This window comes from Salmo trutta, chromosome 34 (genome assembly GCF_901001165.1).
Source record: "Salmo trutta chromosome 34, fSalTru1.1, whole genome shotgun sequence".
In the NCBI taxonomy this organism is placed as follows: Eukaryota; Metazoa; Chordata; class Actinopteri; order Salmoniformes; family Salmonidae; genus Salmo; species Salmo trutta.
This window is the reverse complement of record NC_042990.1, coordinates 26,392,878-26,419,164: the sequence shown is the minus strand read 5'-3', so window position 1 is coordinate 26,419,164 and position 26,287 is coordinate 26,392,878. Positions and strand designations below refer to the sequence as shown.

Here is a 26,287-nt window from a genome sequence, read left to right as displayed (position 1 = left end):
CCCAGGATCCTTAGCTTAGTGATGAGCTTTGAGGGTACTATGGTGTTGATCGCTTAGCTGTAGTCAATGAATAGCATTCTCACATAAGTGTTCCTTTTGTCCAGGTGGGAAAGGGCAGTGTGGAGTGCAATAGAGATTGCATCATCTGTGGATCTGTTTGGGCAGTATGCAAATTGGAGTGGGTCTAGGGTTTCTGGGATAATGGTGGCCTTTCAAAGCACTTCATGGCTACGGACGTGGGTGCTACGGGTCTGTAGTCAATTAGGTAGGTTGCTTTTATGTTCTTGGGCACAGGGACTATGGTGATCTGCTTCATATACAGTGTGCGCGTCCATTTAGGACATCGGCCAGAGGTCAACTTGTGACAGGGAAGAGTTTGTATTTAGTTGTCTGATGTAGCCTGTTATGACTGGGTCAACTATGACTGGGTTAACTATGACTGGGTCAACTATGACTGGGTCAACTATGACTGGGTCGACTATGACTGGGTCGACCATGACCGGGTCGACTATGACCGGGTCGACTATGACCGGGTCGACTCTGACCGGGTTAAATATGACCTGGTTAACTATGGCTGGGTTAACTATGGCTGGGTTAAATATGACTGGGTTAATCATGACTCGGTCAACTATGACTGGGTTAACTATGACTGCTATTGCTGGGTTAACAATAACTATGACTGGGTTAACTATGACTAGGTCAACCATGACTTGGTTAGCTATGACTGCTATGACTGAGTTAACTACAACTGGGTCAACTGTGACTGTGTTAACTATGACTGGGTTATTAGTGTGTAGAGTGGGTCAGAGTAGTGTGTAGCCTCAGTGTGTGGAGTGGGTCAGAGTAGTGTGTAGTCTCAGTGTAGAGTGGGTCAGAGTAGTGTGTAGTCTCAGTGTAGAGTGGGTCAGAGTAGTGTGTAGCCTCAGTGTAGAGTGGGTCAGAGTAGTGTGTGACCTACAGGCATACTATGTTCTGAGCCCTGGACAAAGCAGGTCGCTGGGGCCGAGCAAGGCCTAGGCATAGGGTCATCAGGGCCATCAATAACAATCCAGAAAGTAGAATAGCTCATATGATGTAATGGATTGATATATTTTCAAATTGAATGTCCTGGATATACAGTACCAGTCAAAAGTTTGGACACACCTACTCATTCAAGGGGTTTTCTTTATATTTACTATTTTCTACAATGTACAATAATAGTGAAGACATCAAAACTATTAAATAACACATATCATGTAGTAACCAAAGAAGTGTTAAACAAATCAAAATATATTTTATATTTCAGATTCTTTAAAGTACCCAACATTTGCCTTGATGACAGCTTTGCACAGTCTTGGCATTCTCTCAACCAGCTTCATGTGGAATGCTTTTCCAACAGTCTTGAAGGAGTTCCAACTATGCTGGGCACTTGTTGGCTGCTTTTCCTTCACTCTGAGGTGCAACTTATCCCAAACCATCTCAATTGGGTTGAAGTCAGGTGATTGTGGAGGCCAGGTCATCTGATGCAGCACTCCATCACTCTCATTGGTCAAATAGCCCTTACACAGCCTGGAGGTGAGTTTTTGGTCATTGTCCTGTTGAAAAATTATAGTCCTTCTAAGCACAAACCAGATGGGATGGCATATCGCTGCAGAATGCTGTGGTAGCCATGCTGTTTAAGTGTGCCTTGAATTCTAAATAAATCACAGACAGTGTCACCAGCAAAGCACTCCCACACCATCACACCTTCTCCTCCATGCTTCATGGTGGGAACCACACATGCGGAGATCATCCGTTCACCCACACCACGTCTCACAAAGACACAGCGGTTGGAACCAAAAATCTCAAATTTGGACTCATCAGACCAAAGGACAGATTTCCACCAGTCTAATGTCCATTGCTCGTGTTTCTTGGCCCAATCAAGTCTTTTCTTCTCATTGGTGTCCTTTTAATAGTGGTTTCTTTGCAGCAATTCAACCATAAAGGCCTGATTCACACAGTCTCCTCTGAACAGTCGATTTTGAGATGTGTCTGTTACCTGAACTCTGTGAAGCATTTATTTTAGCTACAATCTGAGGTGCAGTTAACTCTAATGAACTTATCCTCTGCAGCAGAGGAAACTCTGGGTATTCCTTTCCTGTGGCGGTCCTCATGAGAGCCAGTTTCATCATATCGCTTGATGGTTTTTGGGACTGACCTTCATGTCTTAAAGTCATGATGGACTGTCATTTCTCTTTGCTTATTTGAGCTGTTCTTGCCACAATATGGACTTGCTTTTTATACCAAATAGGGCTATCTTCTGTATACCACCCCTACCTTGTCACAACACAACTGATTGGCTCAAATGCATTAAGAGGGAAAGAAATTTCACAAATGTATTTTTAACAAGGCACACCTGTTAATTGAAATGCAATCCAGGCGCATTTCAAGCTCATGAAGCTGGTTGAGAGAATGCCAAGAGTGTGCAAAGCTGTCATCAAGGCAAAGGGTGGCTACTTTGATGAATCTCAAATATATTTTCATTTGTTTAACACTTCTTTGGTTACTACATGATTCCATATGTGTTATTTCATAGTAATTGATGTCTTCACTATTATTCTACAATGTAGAAAATAGTAAAAATAAAGAAAAATGAATGAGTAGGTGTGTCCAAACATTTGACTGGTACTGTACATCATTTTTGATCATTAAAAAGCAGAGTTCACAGCCAACTAATATCGAGGGTGGATGGTTATTCAACAGCTGGACAGTTGTTATTTTTCTGACAAACTTTGAGCCACAGTACCTTAGATCAACACTTGGTTTGGTGGGAGGGTTTAGCAAACACATTAAGTAGGCTACCAGTAGTTTATAACTGGGCACATGGATTTGACAACAACAATAATCCCATTCATCAATGTTGATGAGAAATTTGAGTTTTGACGTACATTTATTAAAGGGTAATCTGTGATTCCTACATCCATTGTTGGAGTTTTTGATTCTTGATATACAATGCCTTCAGAAGTATTCATACCCCTTGACTTATTCCACATTTTGTTTTATTACAGCGGGAATTCAAAATGGATGAAATAGTTTTTTTCTGAGATATGAGATATTTCTGTATTTCATTTTCAATAAAATTGCAAACATTTTAAATAACATGTTTTTACTTTGGCATTATGGGGTATTCTGTGTAGATGGGAGAGAGAAAAATAAATTCCATCCATTTTGAATTCAGACTGTAACACAACAAAATGGGGAATAAGTCAAGGGGTATGAATACTTTATGAAGTCACATACCCATTGATTCTTGAGAAATATAATTTATAAATGCCTCATGAGCTTAGTTCAACTGTCATACCCCATCAGAACCCAAAATATAAGCTTGTTTTACTCCTTTGTTGATAAACAATGTAATTGTAGCTAAACAAACACTGTTAGCCTCAAAACATGGTTAAAACTGTCATTTGGATTTAATGGATGGCCATTCTTTGCATCCATAGCCCTGTTTATGAATTTACATTTCTCCAGCCTCATCCCTGAGCTATTTACCAAATCAATGGCGGGTGACCGCTTTGTTGTTTGAACCACAGATTGCCCCTTTAAACATCATCAAAATGGTTTGTTGGCAATGTTTTACATACATTTACTTATATACAGCTATTAACTATTGAGCAATACTAAAGGGTTTTGATTTCCCAGTTATGCCTATTTTAATTGTGCATAAGGTTATGCAAATGAAATGTAGTCTCATGGCCACTAGGTGGAGGTAGCTGCATGCCATTTGAACTAGGCTCCCAAAGACAACAACAAGTGTGTTAAGGTTCAGCATAGCTGATAAAGGCTACCACTTGTTGATCCCAATCCATCATTAAACTCTTAAAGCAGGGTACAGGCCTGCTTTATGCTGGCATAGGATCCACCTCATGCCAAAACTTCAGGTAGCCTATGTTCATGGACATGGGAATGGACATTCTCCCCAGGAATTTTCTTTGATTTTGACAACTGGGATTCGCTTTTCTCAAACAACATTTCATGATGAGATGTTGAAAACATGCCTGTCATGAAAGGAAATTGTTCTGAGGTAGCTAGGGCCCCTTGTCCCCCATAGAATAAACTGATCTACGATATGTTGAGTGACTCTCGGTTCAAAAGGCACTCGACATGAAATATGGTACATGGTTGGGGGCAAGTTTGGTTATGGGAAGCTGACAGAGAAACCACAGGTCGTTAGGCTACTGTTTGTTTAGCTCCTCTGTGGGGGAAAACATTGTGAAACGCACAACTAGCTCTCACAGTCTCATGTCAGAATAAGACATTCATCCATGTTTCTCAAATTTCGAAGTTGTTGCAAACGCCAAATTGTTTAAGGTTAACGTTAGGCATTAACCCCTGAAATCTTAAGGTTAGGCATTAACTCCAAATGGTAAGGGTTAAGGGTTGGGATAGACTTTTAAAAAACACACTAAAAACTTTCTATTGCTGGATTTCAAACTTGCAACCTTTGTAATCAGAGGCAAGTGTTTACGCCATCTGCCATCCCCGTCCACAATACTTTAGCAATACCGAAACCTACTTGAAGGTAACCATGCTCACTGTTGCCCCTAGTGGCAGGTTTCCACATAATCTCCCGACGTCCTCAGACATGGATGGACATCGGATACTGACTTGTATCACGTGTGACCTGGCTGGAGTTGCACATGCCTGCATCTCACTAACGCAGCACTCTCACTAACGCATTACATAACAACAGAGAGAGCGAGAGCGAAAGAGAGAGGCATATGCAGGGACATCCATGCACAAACATCTATAGAATCTGTCTTTATATATCTCTTTCTCTCGCTCTCTCTCTCTCCCTCACTTTCTGTCTCCTCTTCTCCATCTCCCTCTCGCACACACATACACAAACACAGTGCCTGACTGTCTTAGTCTATGTGAAAATCACTGGTAACAGCAACCAGATGGTGGGAGGAACAAGGCCTACCAGATCCTTCACACACACTCACACACACCAACACACACACACAAACACAGTGCAGAGCCTAGCGGAGCCCAGAGGAGCTCAGTAAACAGTGGCAATCAGAACCCCATCAGACCTATTGAAGACCTGCCAAGTCCTACTAGACCCAGAGAGAGCAAGGAGCCACAGTTTCCTCTGAGCATTTTTACTGCCCACGAAGGACAAATAAAGCAAAGGCATTACAACACAAATATATGTGTCTGTCCTGTCTCAATCTGGGATGACCTCCATATCAAATATACAACCTGGACGGAGTGGAGGGAGAAATAGATATATGGATGTTTTATACTGTTTCTTCTCTGTGTGGGATGTTTTTTTTTAAGGGGGGCTGAACTTGCAGCTGGGCGCCGAATTGATGATTACTTCCCACTGGGCACATACTGATTGAATCAACATTGTTTCCACGTCATTTCAATGAAATGACATTGAACCAACGTGGAATAGACATTGAATTGACGTCTGGGTCCAGTGGGTTGAGTTCTGCCAGATGTGGGCAGGATTGAAATAAACCCAAGGAAAACTGTTACAGTACTAATCATTCTGTGACACGATTTTTTCCTATAATCTCGCAAATCTCAGTTTAAGATGAAACTGACTTCATGTTCAAAATTATCCCATTTACACTTTGTAGTCAATTTTTGCACTATAATATCTGTTTTTGGCTCATATCAATGCCACATAGGTCGCTTTCAAAACAAGAAGTTGCTTTTTAGGGGCAGTCACTCTTTAATGTCTGTTTCTGATGATATTTTGTCCTACTAGCACTTTGTACTGTTGAAACGATGTTTGGATATTTTGCTGTATATACTGTAGATCATGAGGTACTACTGGCCATCTGGGCGAGGCAGCGAAATGCTACTGGCAACCTCAATTGGGATTGAAATACAAGAAAATGGATTTGGATGGATCAATAGCTAAGGTTATAATATGTTGGTAAAGACTGCTATAACAAAGCAGGGTAACTATATTGGGAGTGTATATTTGTAACGGCTGTCAAATGGAGTAGACCAAGGCGCAGCGTGTTGAGTGCTCATCATGTATTTATTTTACTGAGAACACAATAAACAAAGAAACAAAACCCGACAGCCAAACAGTTCTGTCAGGTTAGCGACACTAAACAGAAATTAACCACCCACAAAACCCAAAGGAAAACAGGCTGCCTAAGTATGGCTCCCAATCAGAGACAACAATATACAGCTGTCCCTGATTGAGAACCATACCCGGCCAAAACAAAGAAATACAAAACCTAGAAAAAAGGACATAGAATGCCCACCCTAGTCACACCCTGGCCTAACCAAAATAGAGAACAAAAACCTCTATGGCCAGGGCGTGACAGTACCCCCCCAAAGGTGCAGACTCCGGCCGCAAAACCTGACTCTAAAGGGGAGGGTCCGGGTGGGCCTTCTTTACGGCGGCGGCTCTGGTGCGGGACATGGACCCCGCTCCACCTTCGGCTTGGCCCACTTAGGTGGCGCCTCTGGAGTGGGGACCCTCGCAGCGGGCCCCGGACAGGCGGGCGACTCTGGCAGCTCCGGACTGGCGGGCGACTCTAGCAGCTCCGGACTGGCGGGCGACTCTGGCAGCTCCGGACTGGCGGGCGACTCTGGCAGCTCCGGACTGGCGGGCGACTCTGGCAGCTCCGGACAGGCATGCGACTCTGGCAGCTCCGGACAGGCGGGCTGGGGAGACATGCAGGAAGGCTGGCTCTGGGAGCAGGCACAGGACTCACCAGACTGGGGAGACATACAGGAGGCCTGGCTCTGGGAGCAGGCACAGGACTCACCAGGCTGAGGAGACTTGCAGGAGGCCTGGCTCTAGGCGCAGGCACAGGACTAACCAGGCTGGGGAGAATTGCAGGAGGCCTGGCTCTGAGCGCAGGCACAGGACTCACCAGGCTGGGGAGACTTGCAGGAGGCCTGGCTCTGGGCACAGACACAGGACTCACCAGGCTGGGGAGACATGCAGGAGGCCTGGCTCTGGGAGCAGGCACAGGATAGACCGGGTCCTGGGGACACACTGGAGGTCTGGAGCACACGGCCTGCACAACCCGTCCTGGCTGAGTTGTCACTGTAGCCGGCACGGGCGATGCGCTGGCACAGGGCGAACTGGGCTGTGCTGGGGAATGATGGCTGCCATGCGTAGAGCAGGCGCAGGGTAGGCTGGACCTAGGAGACGCACTGGTGGCCAGATGTGCTGCGCCGGCGCACTTCTCCCTGGCTGAGTGTCAACTCTAGCACGGCACTTGTGGGGGGCTGGTATCGACTGCACCGGACTGTGCGTGCGGATGGGCGAGACCGTGCGCACTTCCGCATAGCACGGTGCTCTCCACGTCAACCGCTCCCCACGGTAAGCATGGGGAGTTGGCTCAGGTCTATTGCCTGACTTCGCCAATCTCCCCGTGTGCCTGCCCCCCCAGATTTTTTGGGGGGGCTGCCTCTCAGGCTCCCGTAGCTCCCTTGACTTGTCCTCCCAGAATCGACTTTCCGACTCCCATGTCCATCCTTCTTCCCGGTGCTCCAATCCACACTGCTTGGTCTTCTTTTGGTGGGTGGTTCTGTAACGGCTGTTAAATGGAGTAGACCAAGGCGCAGCGTGTTGAGTGCTCATCATGTATTTATTTTACTGAGAACACAATAAACAAAGAAACAAAACCCGACAGCCAAACAGTTCTGTCAGGTTAGCAACACTAAACAGAAATTAACCACCCACAAAACCCAAAGGAAAACAGGCTGCCTAAGTATGGTTCCCAATCAGAGACAACGATATACAGCTGTCCCTGATTGAGAACCATACCCGGCCAAAACAAAGAAATACAAAACCTAGAAAAAAGGACATAGAATGCCCACCCTAGTCACACCCTTACCTAACCAAAATAGAGAACAAAAACCTCTCTATGGCCAGGGCGTGACAATATTGAGTTGAACTGAGTGAGAGAACTCTATCTGAACTCACAATTTGTAAGAAATTAGGGAAAACCATCATTGCTTTGCTTACATTTACAGTTTACATCCTACACATGCTAACCATTGTAATCAAAGTGCTGAACTTTTAGCATCTCTGTCAACAATGAAAGATATGGGGAGCGTTGGCGCCTTTCTTTTATCTAATTTATCTCTCTGTTTTCCTAGAACATTGTCACCCTCACTTTCACTGTCAGGGAACGTAAAGTTCTCTTTGGCTCTGTCATCATCAACATATCCCTATTTCTAACCATCCAATTTCCATTCACAGACCTACTTCTCCCTCTCCTCTCCTTCCACTTTCTTCTCTCCATCCCCTCCTCTAGTGCCTCCTCTCCACTTTTCCCATGCTCCTCCTTTTTTCCCATGCTCCTCTTCTTTTCCCATGCTCCTCTTCCTTTCCCATGCTCATCCTATTTTCCTATGCTCATCCTATTTTCCCATGTTCCTCTTCTTTCCCCAATGTCCTCCTCTTTTCCCATGCTCCTCCTCTTTTCCCATGTGCCTCCTCTTTTTCCATGCTCCTCCTCTTTTCCCATGTACCTCTTCTTTTTCCATGCTCCGCCTCTTTTCCATGCTCCTCCTCTTTTCCCATGCTCCTCCTCTTTTCCCATGCTCCTCCTGTTTTCTCATGCTCCTCCTCTTTTCTCATGCTCCTCCTATTTTCCCATGCAACCCTTCTTTTCCCATGCTTCTCCTCTTTTCCCATGCTCCTCCTCTTTTCCCATGTTTCTCCTCTTTTTCCATGCTCCTCCTCTTTTCCTATGTTCCTCTTCTTTTTCCATGCTCCTCCTCTTTTCCCATGCTCCTCCTCTTTTCCCATGCTCCTCCTCTTTTCCCATGCTCCTCCTGTTTTGTCATGCTCCTCCTCTTTTCTCATGTTCCTCTTCTTTTTCCATGCTCCTCCTCTTTTCCCATGCTCCTCCTCTTTTCCCATGCTCCTCCTCTTTTCCCATGCTCCTCCTGTTTTCTCATGCTCCTCCTCTTTTCTCATGCTCATCCTATTTTCCCATGCAACCCTTCTTTTCCCATGCTTCTCCTCTTTTCCCATGCACCTCCTCTTTTCCCATGCTCCTCCTCTTTTCCCTTCTCATCTCTTTTATTGTCTCATCTCTCTGCTATTGTGACATTCGTCGTAAGGAGTAGACCAAGGTGCAGCGTGTTGAGTGCTCATGATAAATATTTATTATTATATTCAGAACACTAATACAAAACAATAAACAAAGAAACACGAACGTCACGTTCTGCAGACTTCACTGAGCAATACAAAAACAAGATCCCACACTGAAGGAGGGAAAAAGGGCTGCCAAAGTATAATTCCCAATCAGAGACAACGATAGACAGCTGCCTCTGATTGGAAACCCTACTAGGCCAATCAAAGAAAGAAAAAACATAGATATATGACACATAGAATGCCCACCCCATGTCACACCCTGACCTAACCAAACAGAGAAAAACGGCTCTCTCAGGTTAGGGCATGACAGCTATACATTTAGTCCATATTTTTGACCCTGAGCTTCCAAAAGCCACTCAACACAGAAGCTGCGAGGCACATCTTAGCATTCATATGCATTCAATCATGGCTGTGGCTTATACAGGCAGAGGCTTCTATGTAAGGTTAAAGCTATAGGTTAATTCTTAAGAGTATTTAGATTCTCCACTGTGTCAATCTAAATAACACAACAAAAAAAGCCCATCAAAATCCGTCAGTTTAAGATAGAGATATCAGCTTGGGCTGCGTCTCAATCCACCGTGTCCGCCTATGTCGGCCTTTCGCATCTGCAGTAGAAGGTGGCCGACCTACTGCGGTGTTTGTCAGGTCTTCTCACGAAAACCTCTGTAGCATCCGAACGGTTTGGCCAAAAAACTACACTGAACAAAAATATTAAAGCAACATGCAACAATGTCTAAGATTTTACTGAGTTACAGTTCATATAAGGAAATCAGTCAATTGAAATACATTCATTAGGCCCTAATCTATGGATTTCACATGACTGGGATTACAGATATGCATCTTTTGGTCACTGATACCTTAAAAATATGTAGGAAGGTGGATAAAAAAAAACAGTCAGTGTCTGGTGTGACGTCATGCAGCGCGACACGTCTTCACATAGAGTGTCACGACTCCTGCCGAGGGTGACTCCTCTCGCTGTTCGGGTGGCGCTCGGCGGTTGTCGTCACCGGCCTACTAGCTGCCACCGATCCCTTTTTCCTTTTCTGTTGGTTTTGCCTTTATTTGTTGCACCTGTGTTCTATTTAGTTATTAGATGGGTATTTAAGCCCGTCTCCCCACCTGTTCTGTGTGCGGGCTTGTTTCGTTCTTTCACACTGTGTGTTGTGTAGTGGAACGTGTTTTTGTGTGGGACTTTGTATTTTGATTACGCCCTGTTGTATTTTGGGTGAATACTCTTTTTGGTGGTGCGTCAAATAAAGCACTATAGTAACGCTCTTGTTTCCTGCGCCTGACTCCACACCCACGACGTCCATCGTTACTTAGAGTTGATCAGGCTGTTGATTGTGGCCTGTGGAATGTTGTCACACTCCTCTTGATTGGTTGTGTGAAGTTGCTGGATATTGGTGGGAATGTTAACACACTGTCCTGCACGGAGATCCAGAGCATCCCAAACTTGCTCAGTGGGTGACATCTCTGGTGAGTATGCAGGCCATAGAAGAACTGGGACATTTTCAGCTTCCAGGAATTGTGTACAGATCCTTGCAACATGGGGCTATGCATTATCATGCTGAAACATGAGGTTATGGCAGCGGATGAATGGCACGACAATGGGCCTCAGGATCTCGTCACGGTATCTCTGTGCATTTAAATTGCAATCAATAAAATGCAATTGTGTTTGTTGACATCAGAAAACAGCTCACCCACAAGCCGCCTTCTGCCATCTGCCCGGTACAGTTGAAACCGGGATTCATCCGTGAAGAGCAAACTTCTCCAGCATGCCAGTGGCCATTGATGCGGATCATTTGTCCACTGAAGTTGTTACGACGCCAAACTGCAGTGAGGTCAAGACCCAGGTGAGGACTATGAGCACGCTGATGAGCTTCCCTGTGACGTTTTCTGACAGTTTGTGTAGACATTCTTTGGTTGTGCAAACCCACATTTTCATCAGCTTTCCAGGTGGCTGGTCTCAGATGATTCTGCAGGTGAAGAAGCCGAATGTGGAGGTCTGGTTGAACGTACTGCCAAATTCTCAAAAATTATGTTGGAGGCAGTTTATGGAAGAGAAATTAACATTTAATTCTCGGGCAACATTTCTGGTGGACATTCCTGCAGTCAGCATGCCAATTGCACGCTCCCTCAAAACTTAGGACATCTGTAGCATTGTGTTGTGTGACAAAACTGCACAGCGGCCTTTTATTGTCCCCAGCACAAGGTGCACCTATTTAATGATCATGCTGTTTAATCAGCTTCTTGATATGCCACATCTGTCAGGTGGATGGATTATCTAGGCAAAGGAGAACTGGTTGGCTCAAATGCATTAAGAAGGAAAGAAATTCCACAAATTAACTAGACACACCTGTTAATTAAGATGCATTCCAGGTGACTACCTCATGAAGCTGGTTGAGAGAATGCCAAGAGTGTGCAAAGCTTTCATGAAAGCAAAGGGTGCCTACTTTGATTAATCTCAAATATAAAATATATTTTGATTTGTTTAACACTTTTTTGCAAACTACATGATTTCATGTGTTATTTCATAGTTGTGATGTCTTCAGTATTATTCCACAACGTAGAAAATAGTAAAAATAAAGAAAAACCCTTGAATGAGTAGGTGTGTCCAAACCTTTGACTGGTACTATATATATATATATATATATATATAAAGGATATATATATATTTGCTGAGCTTTCTTAAATATTTCTTATATCTCCTAAATATAGGACAGACACTTCAAAACCTTATTTCTTAGATGAATTTTGGGGGAATTTATGAATGCGTTATTCATCAATGGGCTATAGTAAAAAAGGACAAATTCAATATTTGATCACATATTTTTTTAGATTGTCTTTTTTTATAATTTTTTACATAAAGGGGTCCTAAAATTAGCTAAATGATCCATGATATGATCATCTTAAAACATTTCCATATGTTAGCATATGTTCACTCTGCATATCTTTAACACTGGGTGACGTACTTCACACACACACATGCACACGCATGCACGCACACACATACACACATACACATTCATACACACACACACACACACACACACACACATTTGTTTTACTAATCCTCGTGAGGAGCAAACAATTGGTTCCCGCTCAAAATGTATTTTCCCTAACCCTTAAACCTAACCCTTAACCTAACCCTAACAGTAAACCTAAACCTAACCCCTAAGCCTAAAATAGTATTTTTCCCTGTGGGGACTGGCGAAATGTCCCCAATTATCCGAAATGTCCTTGTTTTACTATCCTTGTGAGGACTTCTGGTCCCTACAAGGATAGTAAAACCAAAAACACACACACATACATTACACACACACCTACAAACACACATACAGTACACACATACTCACCGAGGAACTGTCCCTTGCCCTCTCGGAAGGGGGGTCCCACGGGACCCTTCATCATGGGCTGCATGTACTTCATCTGGGGCATGGGGGGGTAGCCTCCCCCAAGGACGCGGCCTCCCAGCAGCAGAAGCACACAGACAGGAGCCAACAGCATGGTCATTAGGCTCCCAGGCTCCAGGCTCAGCCACTAGCAACTGGAATGGAGAGAATGAGAAAAAGGAGAGGTGGAGAGATGATATAATGATTATGGTCATTGGAGAGAGAGAGAGATGTTTCCCAAGCCAATAAAGCCACTTAAATTGACATTGAATTGAGAGAGAGAGAGAGTTTTGGTCCTTCTGGAAAATAAAATCATATTCTCTTGAATGACAAAAAAATACTTGATACTGAGATGAAGCAGGATACTTTTCACATTTCTGATTATCTGAAACCATGCCAGTGGGTCGGTCTGATAAGTATTATAACTCTACTGCCAGTGGGTTGGTCTGATAAGTATTATAACTCTACTGCCAGTGGGTTGGTCTGATAAGTATTAGAACTCTACTGCCAGTGGGTTGGTCTGATAAGTATTAGAACTCTACTGCCAGTGGGTCGGTCTGATAAGTATTATAACTCTACTGCCAGTGGGTTGGTCTGATAAGTATTAGAACTCTACTGCCAGTGGGTCGGTCTGATAAGTATTATAACTCTACTGCCAGTGGGTCGGTCTGATTAGTATTAGAACTCTACTGCCAGTGGGTCGGTCTGATAAGTATTATAACTCTACTGCCAGTGGGTTGGTCTGATAAGTATTAGAACTCTACTGCCAGTGGGTTGGTCTAGGTAGCATTAGAACTCTACTCCCAGTGGATCGGTCTAGGTAGCATTAGAACTCTACTGCCAGTGGGTCGAGTCTGATAAGTATTAGAACTCTACTGCCAGTGGGTCGGTCTGATAATTATTAGAACTCTACTGCCAGTGGGTCGGTCTGATAAGTATTAGAACTCTACTGCCAGTGGGTCGGTCTAGGTACCATTAGAACTCTACTGCCAGTGGGTCGGTCTGATAAGTATTAGAACTCTACTGCCAGTGGGTCGGTCTGATAATTATTAGAACTCTACTGCCACTGGGTCGGTCTGATTAGTATTAGAACTCTACTGCCAGTGGGTCGGTCCGATTAGTATTAGAACTCTACTGCCAGTGGGTCGGTCTGATAAGTATTAGAACTCTACTGCCAGTGGGTCGGTCTGATAAGTATTAGAACTCTACTGCCAGTGGGTTGGTCTAGGTAGCATTAGAACTCTACTGCCAGTGGGATGTTCGGATTAGTATTGGAACTCTACTGCCAGTGGATCGGTCTAGGTACCATTAGAACTCTACTGCCAGTGGATCGGTCTAGGTAGCATTAGAACTCTACTGTCAGTGGGTCGGTCTGATAAGTATTAGAACTCTACTGCCAGTGGGTCGGTCTGATAAGTATTAGAACTCTACTGCCAGTGTTCAATGTTCAACAGCCTAAGTTGAGTTCCAGGACAGCCAAGGATGTCATTCAAACATCCAGGTGTAGCATGTGTGTTTGTGTGTGTGTGGGTGTTTGTGTGTGTACTGTATGTGTCCATTTGTGTGTTTACTGGATGTGTGTGTGTGCTGTATGTTTTTAAGTGTGTTTTGGACCCACCCAGGTGCCATGGTGGCCGTGCCAGGGCTGGGTCTGGGCTAACGTGTTATTGGCTGGATGTTTGTTTGACCTGTCAGAGCTCAGCTGGACCTGTTTGCTTTAATTTATCGTTTCATCCTCATGTTACCACCACCAAATATTTACAGAACCCTGATCAGGTGCAAGAGGGAAACCACCACTGGATGAGGTTGTGTGTGTGTGTGTGTGTGTGTGTGTGTGTGTGTGTGTGTGTGTGTGTGTGTGTGTGTGTGTGTGTGTGTGTGTGTGTGTGTGTGTGTGTGTGTGTGTGTGCGAAGCATAAAGTGGATGCATCCAAGGGTGTGAAAATAGGACAATTTCCTTTCCTCCCTTTTCCTCCTCTGTAGTTTCTGTTTTGCGACTGATGGTTTTCAGAAGCTCTCTAATGATTAGAATTGACATACTACACCTCCATAAAGCAGAACGCAGAGAGACAGGGACTACACCTCCTTAAAGCAGGAAACAGAGAGACAGGGACTACACCTCCATAAAGCAGAAAGCAGAGAGACAGGGACTACACCTCCATAAAGCAGGAAGCAGCGAGACAGGGACTACACCTCCTTAAAGCAGGAAACAGAGAGACAGGGACTACACCTCCATAAAGCAGAAAGCAGAGAGACAGGGACTACACCTCCATAAAGCAGGAAGCAGCGAGACAGGGACTACACCTCCTTAAAGCAGGAAACAGAGAGACAGGGACTACACCTCCATAAAGCAGAAAGCAGAGAGACAGGGACTACACCTCCATAAAGCAGGAAGCAGCGAGGTAGGGACTACACCTCCTTAAAGCAGGAGGCAGAGAGACAGGGACTACACCTCCATAAAGCAGAAAGCAGAGAGACAGGGACTACACCTCCATAAAGCAGGAAGCAGCGAGACAGGGACTACACCTCCTTAAAGCAGGAGGCAGAGAGACAGGGACTACACCTCCTTAAAGCAGGAGGCAGAGAGACAGGGACTATACCTCCTTAAAGCAGGAGGCAGAGAGACAGGGACTACACCTCCTTAAAGCAGGAGGCAGAGAGACAGGGACTACACCTCCATAAAGCAAGAGGCAGAGAGACAGGGACTACACCTCCTTAAAGCAGGAGGCAGAGAAACAGGGATAACCACACCTTCACTTCATAGATCTTCACAGAAATCTCTTCCCAATTATTCCCACGCATAATAGAGAGACACGTGATCGTATACAAACGTAAGCAGGATGTGAAATTATTATGTTTTAGTCAAACATTATATCTGTTTGGGCTTCTTGCGGTCAATTTTCAGTCAACAAAGTATTTGTAATTTGAATCTAGTCGATGATCCCTGGCCTATAAAAGGGGCTAGCTAGCTAATAATACATCATTTTACTTACTTGAATAAGTTCTTCCACTGCCTCTGTTTTTTGGTCCCTTAAAAAACGAAATAAGGGGCAATCTTCACAATATTTTAGATGGTAGCAAAGCACAGCCAGCAGACATGTGGGCGAATGGAGACAAGGAAAAAAGTGTGTTTGCCACCAGAGTGGTTTAAAACCTTTGTGACGTTTTGACTTTAACAGCGTAATCCACTTTCAATTTCAATAAATATAAATTGCAGACTGTAGACCACACTTGATAACTTGAAAACTAGCACTTGAAACTAGCATAGGCAACAACAACTCCCCAGATGGAAAACAATGACGAACATAGCACACAGCAGCCCTTCTATTGGCGTGTGTTTAGAGGGTTCTTAAAATGTTACAACAAATTAAAATCTTGCCGCTGGGATCCAGTGGACCATTCAAACCGTTTTTGCAATACAAAATTCTGAAGACCTCCAAGGGAGGCGTGACAATGACGCGATTTTGGAGGTATGGCAAAGCACATACAGCAGGGCTCCTCTCTAGGCACTCTGAGCAATGAGCTGCCCTTAGTCTCTGGTAGTTCGCTGGCTCTCCTACCCTCTCCTTCCACTCTTTTATCCATCCCTTGTTCCATATGCTCCCTTCGTCATTGCACTTCTCTGGCTATCCTCCGCTCTTTCATTTCACACATCCCTCATCCCCTCTTCTATCTTTATGTTCTCTCTGGTATTCTGAAGGAGGGCTTTTGACCTCACAGTGATGCTCGCACTGCGACCATTAGGTGATTTGAAGCCCAAAGTTTGGTGGTTGGACTTGTGTTACTGTGCTGTAGTGTTTTATTTATATTATTTCTGGAGGACTAGAGCTTTGTATAGTAGTAGTAGGAGCCCACACTGCCACATATGTCAAGTCGTTCTCGTTAAGCCTTGGACACTAAACTGTTTTGATAGAGTTTGGCCAAAGCCATTTTAAGGGCGTTTTAAGCCTTCAAGGGTGCTGCTTACCTTCTTATTAAATCACATCAATGAACATATTGGTTCTTATTCTGCAAAACTCTGTATTTTGATCTGTATAGTTTTTGAGACCCAGCATTTGGGTTCTAAGCACTGGGTTCTAAGGAAGTGTCGGTGCTAAGTACTTCAAAAGGTGTTCGCTCCATCACCGCGTGTGGTGAGTTCGTATCTGTTTCTGTTTAGTAGCTCCACTCTTTTCCTGTGGTTGTTTGGTGCTAGTGAGCAAATCATTTGGTGGTTGATGTCTGATTCTACAGCCAGGTTAGGCTGTGTTTTTCAAAGCCTTCACCAAGCTCTTGTAATTACTCATGTCTGGTGTGTGCGTGTGTGCGTGTGTGTGTGTGCGTGTGTGTGTGTGTGTGTGTGTGTGTCGTGTGCGTGTGCATGTAGAATCCCGCTGAAAAAGACTGACTTCCTCTCACTACTCATACTGTTTGGATCTAGAGCCCAATCCAGGAAAAACATGATCACGAGAGAGACAGAGAGAGACAGAGAGAGAGACAGAGAGACATAGAGAGAGAGAGAGAGAGACAGAGAGAGAGACAGAGAGACATAGAGAGAGAGAGAGAGAGAGAGAGACAGAGAGAGAGAGAGACAGAGAGACATAGAGAGAGAGAGAGAGAGAGAGAGAACAGTGGTAGCCCAGTGGTTGGTTCTTGGCTAAGGGTGTGTTGTTTTGTGGTGGGAGTAATGTAGACGAGTGTTACTGTGCCCAGCGTCCTGCAGGCGTCTGAACATTCACACTCACACACACACACACACACACACACACACACACAGGTCTGCTGCTCCACAACCGCCACACAATCTGTTTATCAAATGTTTTTCTTGAAAAGCTCTGCAGACAAAGTCTCACGCAATCCTGTGTGGCTGGCCACACCAGCCTGCTCCCGGCCTGGGACACACACACACTCAGTCTTACACACACACACACACACATTAGCCCCAAAAACTTGTTGATGCAAACATTTGAATTTCTAACAACTCTACACTCTTGAAAAAAAGGGTTCCAAAAAGGTTATTCGGCTGTCCCCATAGGAGAACCCTTCTCTGTTCCATGTAGAACCCTTTTGGGTTCCATGTAGAACCCATCAATGGTAAAATATGGCATTTTTTTCTATTTCATGGTAAAATATGGCTGGTGTTTACTTCCTGAAAAGTTAGTTTTATTCCAGTAGAATAACTGGTGAACACTACCACTCTTCAACCACTACAACATCACAATGCTGGAGATCATGACCAAACCTCAACCACAACCACATGGCATAACTGGAGAGCTTCACCATACCTTAACCACAACCACATGTGTACAACCAGATCTCAACTTCAACCACATTACAGCATAGCTGTCCGCTATTGGCAAACTTCAACCAAGAGCATAACCATATTAAGTTATAGACCACAACCACAAAGCAATACCCAATGTCTCACCTCAGCAACTGAAGCACCCTACTTCAGTAAGGCCCTAGTGAATCTGCTCTACTTTAGCTCAATACTGAAAGAAAGCACTTTTCCTAAGTACCTTACTTCCCATTGAAATACCTTACAATCCATTGGCACCTGGTCTCCCTTGAAATTGGAGGACGGGTCATTGTAATGGCTGCAGTGGAATTAATGGAACGTTCATTATTCCATTCCAGCCATTACTATGAGCCATCCTCCCTTCACCAGCCTCCACTGTTACAATCTGAATGCTGACTCTTAACCGAAGATAGAAACATGACACAGACAGCTGAAAAGAACTTTCCTATGCCACTCTCTCAACCAATTAGTGGTAGTGTAACTAAACATCAATCCAGTCTTAGAGGGAGTAGGCAAAGCAAAAACACACAGCCCACAAGGGCAAGGCTGAGTGACAGTGTTAATAGCTTTACAAGCCGCATGATTACAATGCAGCCCATGGAGAGGGGCTCTTGTAAACACCAAACAAACACTACACACACTCATATGAAACTAATACAAACACACCCAGTCTTACAAACAGCTGTTGTTCAGTATGTAAGCCATTTTGACATGCCCTTTTGACACACAGACTGCTTATTGAGTATGATGTGCCTGTGTGTGAGCGACAGAGTGTGTGTGAGTGCCTGTGTACCATTTGTACCGCACTGGTGACTTAACACACTGTTCTTATTGAGTCGGAGGGTTTGTGTGAGAGGAAGTTGAGCGTGTGGGTTTGTATTTGGAGAATCACCTTTTCACTATGAGGTAATCTCTCCGTCATCCTGAGTGGCAGTCAGGTCTTAACACCCTTCCGGTTTCAGCTGACTACATATTACTCAAGTTGCAGTTGCAGTCGCAGCTTGTGGTCTCTTTGAACACATTACTCACGGTTTGAACCACTGTTTGTGTAAATAATCACTCGCTGATGACCGTCTAGCCCTGAGGGAAACAGTATGGCCATTCACGCGTTTGTGTGTGTGTGCGTGCGTGTGTGACTGTGTGTGTGCATGTGCATGTGTCCACCCATGAGTTTGCTTGTTTGTGCCTGTGAATGTGTGTGTATGCCCTTGAGTGTGTGTGTGTGTTTTGAGTGATAGTACTCCATGAGTGTGTGCGTATGTGTGCCTAAGTAAGTGTGTGTGTCTAATGCTTGATGTATGACACATTATCAGTCGTCGCACTAACAGTCGTTGAGTGGAAAGTCCAATGAAGGCTTCGCTAAATTACCTCCCTCTCCCTTTCTCTCTTTCTCCCTCTCTCTTTCTTTCCCTCTCCCCGAGTATTATATAGGAAAACATTGGCCCCAGACGTTAACCACAAAAGAGGTCCTATATTCCTCACAGCTGGTTACGCATTTAACAGAATGATTAGAAATAAATTATCCATTTAACGCTGTCGGCGACCTGCCGAGGCGTGATGCAAGTTGCTTACACTTTCACTGCAAACCACTAGGTACACACACCGCGTCATTGCCTGTCCCGTTGAGTACTCTTACATTTTCCAGCGTCTTCTTTGCCTCTGGGCACTGCTGTGGTACCTTTGAGAGAAGAAGGACTAAGATTGATTGGTTGGGGTGTGACAGGTTATGGGGAGGGATGTAGGGGCTATGAGCCTCTTTAGACAGAGGGTGGTAATGATTATGACCACCATTTATGGACAACCTTCTCTCACTATCTCATGGGGGCAGTGGCAATTTTAGCATGTAAATAATTGGTGGGGCAAACTCCCCCCAAAAATGTGGGATGCATGCCAGCAAAGCCACTACACAACACAACAATAAACAATACATTAATTGCACTATAATTGTGACAAACAGTGCCCACAAACTGTTAGGGCCTACATAAAGCTGTCCCAACAGCAAAGCTTTCTTTACAGCACCATGGAATGAATCCTTACCAACTCTACACCAGGCTATCAGAGCCATGTCTGGCAGCGAAACTATTCATTGTGCCTCAATTACTGCCTTTTTTTAAACACAACTGGTATTGCTGACTTGCTTAATCAAATGTGGTTTCTACTGACAATTGAGATGTACAAACTATGGCATAAGGGAACGATGAGCGAATAAGAGGCAATCCGTAATTTTGATTAAAACGTTTAATGAGCTAAGACAGACATAGTCAATATAACTATTTGTTTAGCACTTTTGAAATGTACAGGGACAGAATTCAGAACATGGGCCATTCTTACGGTATTCTCCCTGTACACAAAGTCATAATCGTAGGATAAATAAACGGGGCATATAAGCAGACAATGAAAGCTCTGACAATTTTTGATGATGACATTTCTTTAAAAAAGGCTGTAGGCTACATGTGCACCATCAAGTCAGAAAAGTAGGCTAAGTTATGAGGGAGAAAGGTAACCAAATTATTAGGATGAGGCACATGGGCTACTAACAGCTTACTACACAACATAAACTTACTTTTACTTTCTTAGCTACGGTATACATATCTTTTTACATTTATCTAGGAAAGTTAAGAACAAATTCTTATTTACAATGACGGCCTATCCCGGCCAAACCCAGACGACACTGGGCCAATTGTGCACCGCCCTATGGGACTCCCAATCACGGCCGGATGTGATGCAGCCTGGATTTGAACCAGGTACTGCAGTGACCCCTGCACTGCGATGAAGTGTCTTAGACCACTGCTCCACTCAGGAGCCCCTTCCCAGTTTTCTTGAATAGCTCTGTGGCATTCCGAGTTGGATGACCGCTCAAAACGTATTTTCCCAGTCGGAGCTTGTTTTTTCCAAGTTCCCAGTTGTCTTGAACTCACTGAAGTCTGAGATTTCCCAGTTCCGAGTTTCCAGTTGTTTTGAAAGCGGCAGAGGTGATGCTGGATTGACAGACATGCGCTCCATGACAGGAACACTCTCTATCTCTTTCGGGGATACGGGAGCCTTCTCTATCTCTTTGGGGGATAAGGGAGCCATCTCTATCTCTTTGGGAACTAAGGGAGCCATCTCTATCTCTTTGGGGACTAGGGGAGCCATCTCTATCTCTTTGGGGACTAGGGGAGCCATCTCTATCTCTTTGGGGACTAGGGGAGCCATCTCTATCTCTTTGGGGACTATGGGAGCCCTCTCTATCTCTTTAGGGGATAAGGGAGCCCTCTATCTCTTTGAGGATTAAGGGAGCCAGAAGTCAGAGCAATGGAAGGAAGGAAAGAGAGAGAACACAGAAAACAGGTATTATTCTTTTTAATTAAGAGCTCAGAAGATAGGAATTTGTTCAGGGGAGGGGTGGGGTTAGAGATAAAGAAGGGTGAGAGGAGGGGTAAGGTTTTTATTTCTTTACTTTATTTCACCTTTATTTAACCAGGTAGGCCAGTTGAGAACAAGTTCTCATTTACAACGGCGACCTGGCCAAGATAAACCAAAGCAGTGTGACAAAAACAACAACACAGAGTTACACATGAGATAAACAAACGTACAGTCAATAACACAATAGAAAAATCTGTATACAGTGTGTGCAAATGAAGTAAGGAGGTAAGGCAATAAATAGGCCAATAGTGGCAAAGTAATTACAATTTAGCGATTTACACTGGAGTGATATATGTGCAGATGATGATGTGCAAGTAGAAATACTGGTGTGCAAAAGAGCAGAAAAACAAAAACAAATATGGGAATGAGGTAGGTAGTTGGTTGGATGAGCTATTTACAGATGGGCTGTGTAAGCTGCTCTAACAGCTGACGCTGAAAGTTAGTGAGGGAGATATAAGTCTCCAACTTCAGTGATTTTTGCAATTCGTTCCAGTCATTGAGAGAACTGGAAGGAAAGGCGGCCAAATTAGGTGTTGGCTTTGGGGATGACCAGTGAAATATACTTGCTGGAGCGCATGCTACGGGTGGGTGTTGCTATGGTGACCAGTGAGCTGAGATAAGGTGGAGCTATACCTAGCAAAGACTTATAGATGACCTGGAGCCAGTGGGTTTGGCGACGAATATGTAGTGAGGACCAGCCAACGAGAGTATACAGGTTGCAGTGTTGGGTAGTATATGGGGCTTTGGCGACAAAATGGATGGCACTGTGATAGACTGCATCCAATTTGCTGAGTAGAGTGTTGGAGGCTATTTTGTAAAAGACATCGCCGAAGTCAAGGATCGGTAGGATAGTCAGTTTTGGCAGCATGAGTGAAAGAGGCTTTTGAAGGAGAGTTGCATGGCGTTGAAGTTAGTTTGGAGGTTTGGTAACACAGTGTCCAAAGAAGGGCCAGATGTATACAGAATGGTGTCGTCTGCATAGAGGTGGATCAAAAAATTACCCACAGCAAGAGCGACATCATTGATATATACAGAGAAAATAGTCGGTCCGAGAACTGAACCCTGTGGCACCCCCATAGAGACTGCCAGAGGTCCAGACAACCGACCCACCGATTTGACACACTGAACTCTATCTGAGAAGTAGTTGGTAAACCAGGCGAGGCAGTCATTAGAGAAACCAAGGCTGTTGAGTCTGCCGATAAGAATACGATGATTGACAGAGTCGAAAGCCTTGGCCAGGTCAATGAAGAAGGCTGCACAGCACTGTCTTTTATCAATGGTGGTTATGGGTATCGTTTAGGACCTTGAGCGTGGCTTGGGTGCACCCGTGACCAGCTCAGAAACCAGATTGCATAGCGGAGTTGATACGGTGGGATTTCAAAATGGTCGGTGATCTGTTTGTTCACTTGACTTTCAAAGACTTTAGAAAGGCCGGGCAGGATGGATACAGGTCTGTAACAGTTTGGGTCTAGAGTGTCTCCCCCTTTGAAGAGGGGGATGACCGTGGCCACTTTCCAATCTTTAGGAATCTCAGACAATACAAAAGAGAGGTTGAACAGACTAGTAATAGGGGTTGCAACAATGGCGGCAGATAATTTTAGGAATGGAGGGTCCAGACTGTCTAGCCCAGCTAACTTGTAGTTATCCAGATTTTGCAGCTCTTTCAGAACATCAGCTGTCTGGATTTGGGTGAAGGAGAAGCGGGGGGGGGGGGGGCTCGTGCCAGTTGCTGCGGGGGGTGCAGAGCTGTTGGCCGGGGTTGGGGTAGCCAGGTGGAAAGCATGGCCAGCTGTAGAGAAATGCTTATTGAAATTCTCGATTATTGTGGATTTATCAGTGGTGACAGTGTTTCCTATCCTCTGTGCAGTGGGCAGCTGGGAGGAGGTACTCTTATTCTCCATGGACTTTACAGTGTCCCAAAACTTTTTGGAATTAGTGCTGCAGGATGCAAATTTCTGTTTGAAAAAGCTAGCCTTAGCTTTCCTAACTGAATGTGTGTATTGGTTCCTGACTTCCCTGAAATGTTGCATATTGTGGGGAATATTAGAAGCTAGGGCAGTACGCCACAGGTTGTTTTTGTGCTGGTCAAGGGCAGTCAAGTCTGGAGTGAACCAAGGGCTATATCTGTTCTTAGTTCTACATTTTAGAGGTTAGAGATGGGGTGAGAGGAGGGATGAGGTAAGAGGCGGGGTTGGGTTAGAGAGGGGTGAGATGAGGGGTGAGAGGAGGGGTGAGGTTAGAGAGGGGGTGAGAGGAGGGGTGAAGAGAGAGAACACAGAGAGGAAAATGGTCGGAAAACGAGAAAGGAAGACAGAAAAAGTGTTAGGATCTTGATGCTGGAAGAGGGAAAAAGGGCAGGTAAGGGGGTTTTGAATTACTGATTACCCCACTGGAGCATACTGAAGTCCTGCATGCTGTGTTCTGAGTGCTAAACCAGACATGCACACAGCAGGGTGTGTGTGTGTGTGTGTGTGTGTGTGTGTGTGTGTGTGTGTGTGTGTGTGTGTGTGTGTGTGTGTGTGTGTGTGTGTGTGTGTGTGTGTGTGTGTGTGTGTGTGTAGCTTACTACATTTCCCTAAGAGTTAAAGTGGAGCTAACTGGCCACAAAGACATTAATCCATATAACCTCACACATGTAAAAGTCTGTGTAGGGACCCCCAAGGAGGCCACCGTCATTCTCATTGCTCAGTCCAGAATGGGGACATTTAGGGGCCAACTGTATTTCTGTACCTCAGTAGTACACAGGGAGTGAGAGAAGAGAGAGAGAGAGAAAAAGAGAGAGAAACAGACAGAGAAATGAATTCTTATGGCAGAGCCATACCTTTTTTTCCCCTGACACGATGAGGTAGACAACTGAGGGGTAAAGGTAAAGATATACTCAGAGAGAGAGAGAGAGCAAAAGAGAAAGATTCTGCAGACAGACAGAGCTAGCTAGGGTATACCTTTCCCCCTGACCCATCGCTGCACCTAAACTCAACATGACCTGCTGATTAGGTAATCGAGAGTAGGAAAGAATAAAAAAACATCCCTATAAAGGACAATGTGCTTCCAGCTTCCTCTGCCTCTGAGTGAACTAACATCGGCCAGTATGAAGGCCTAGCATCATGCAACCAAAAGTGACATCATTTGATTCACATCATTGCAGTTAGAAGTGTCTCTATTCTTAATTAACTAGGGCCCAAAGTTTTGCCTGACTACATGGCCTAACCAAGAAACACTCTTGCTCTTACATTGGCTATTAGCTGTAGTTTTGGCCTGGTATCTGGTATCTTGTCCTGGTATCTAGAAAAGGAGACAACCTCATCCGTTCCTGTCCTTCTCTCCTTTAGACTGTCTGTGCTGGCAGACTGCACTGTTTTCTCCCCTCTCTCCCTCTCCCATTATCCTCTCTCTAAGCCTCTCCCTCTCAGCACAGCACATTTCTGGTGTGAATACTTTTATTGTGCTCTGCCAAGTCCTGACCAAGCAAGACTTGCTTTTTTTGTCGATACCTTGAAATACTGACACACACACTCAACCCTCCCAATTCTCCATTACCCACAGACGTCAAGGAAAGAACAGATGAAACAGAGTGAGAGAAAAAGAGAATGGGGTGACGGCTAGTTGTATGGATGGAAAAAATGATGGAGTGATGGAGAAAAAAGAGAACAGATGGGTGGTTCTGTTGAACCAGGAGTGTAGTCTAGTAGTACAGACAGGTGGTTCTGTTGAACCAGGAGTGTAGTCTAGTAGTACAGACAGGTGGTTCTGTTGAAACAGGAGTGTAGTCTAGTAGTACAGACAGGTGGTTCTGTTGAAACAGGAGTGTAGTCTAGTAGTACAGACAGGTGGTTCTGTTGAAACAGGAGTGTAATCTAGTAGTACAGACAGGTGGTTCTGTTGAAACAGGAGTGTAGTCTAGTAGTACAGACAGGTGGTTCTGTTGAAACAGGAGTGTAGTCTAGTAGTACAGACAGGTGGTTCTGTTGAAACAGGAGTGTAGTCTAGTAGTACAGACAGGTGGTTCTGTTGAACCAGGAGTGTAGTCTAGTAGTACAGACAGGTGGTTCTGTTGAAACAGGAGTGTAATCTAGTAGTACAGACAGGTGGTTCTGTTGAAACAGGAGTGTAGTCTAGTAGTACAGACAGGTGGTTCTGTTGAAACAGGAGTGTAGTCTAGTAGTACAGACAGGTGGTTCTGTTGAAACAGGAGTGTAGTCTAGTAGTACAGACAGGTGGTTCTGTTGAAACAGGAGTGTAGTCTAGTAGTACAGACAGGTGGTTCTGTTGAACCAGGAGTGTAGTCTAGTAGTACAGACAGGTGGTTCTGTTGAAACAGGAGTGTAGTCTAGTAGTACAGACAGGTGGTTCTGTTGAACCAGGAGTGTAGTCTAGTAGTACAGACGGGTGGTTCTGTTGAAACAGGAGTGTAGTCTAGTAGTACAGACAGGTGGTTCTGTTGAAACAGGAGTGTAGTCTAGTAGTACAGACAGGTGGTTCTGTTGAAACAGGAGTGTAGTCTAGTAGTACAGACAGGTGGTTCTGTTGAACCAGGAGTGTAGTCTAGTGGTACAGACAGGTGGTTCTGTTGAAACAGGAGTGTAGTCTAGTAGTACAGACGGGTGGTTCTGTTGAAACAGGAGTGTAGTCTAGTAGTACAGACAGGTGGTTCTGTTGAAACAGGAGTGTAATCTAGTAGTACAGACAGGTGGTTCTGTTGAAACAGGAGTGTAGTCTAGTAGTACAGACAGGTGGTTCTGTTGAAACAGGAGTGTAATCTAGTAGTACAGACAGGTGGTTCTGTTGAACCAGGAGTGTAGTCTAGTAGTACAGACAGGTGGTTCTGTTGAAACAGGAGTGTAATCTAGTAGTACAGACAGGTGGTTCTGTTGAACCAGGAGTGTAGTCTAGTAGTACAGACAGGTGGTTCTGTTGAACCAGGAGTGTAGTCTAGTAGTACAGACAGGTGGTTCTGTTGAAACAGGAGTGTAATCTAGTAGTACAGACGGGTGGTTCTGTTGAACCAGGAGTGTAGTCTAGTAGTACAGACAGGTGGTTCTGTTGAAACAGGAGTGTAGTCTAGTAGTACAGACAGGTGGTTCTGTTGAACCAGGAGTGTAG

General features: G+C 44.7%; 1 protein-coding gene across 1 annotated transcript in view; it reads right to left on the bottom strand.

The window, feature by feature from the left end:
* LOC115173925 (collagen alpha-2(VIII) chain) overlaps positions 1–26,287 on the bottom strand; it is a 94,473-nt gene that overhangs the window by 8,332 nt on the left and 59,854 nt on the right. Inside the window, exon 2 of the mRNA XM_029732441.1 lies at positions 12,469–12,659. Coding sequence (XP_029588301.1) covers positions 12,469–12,625 — 157 coding nt within the window. The 5' untranslated portion in view covers positions 12,626–12,659. The remainder of the gene's footprint in view (positions 1–12,468; positions 12,660–26,287) is intronic.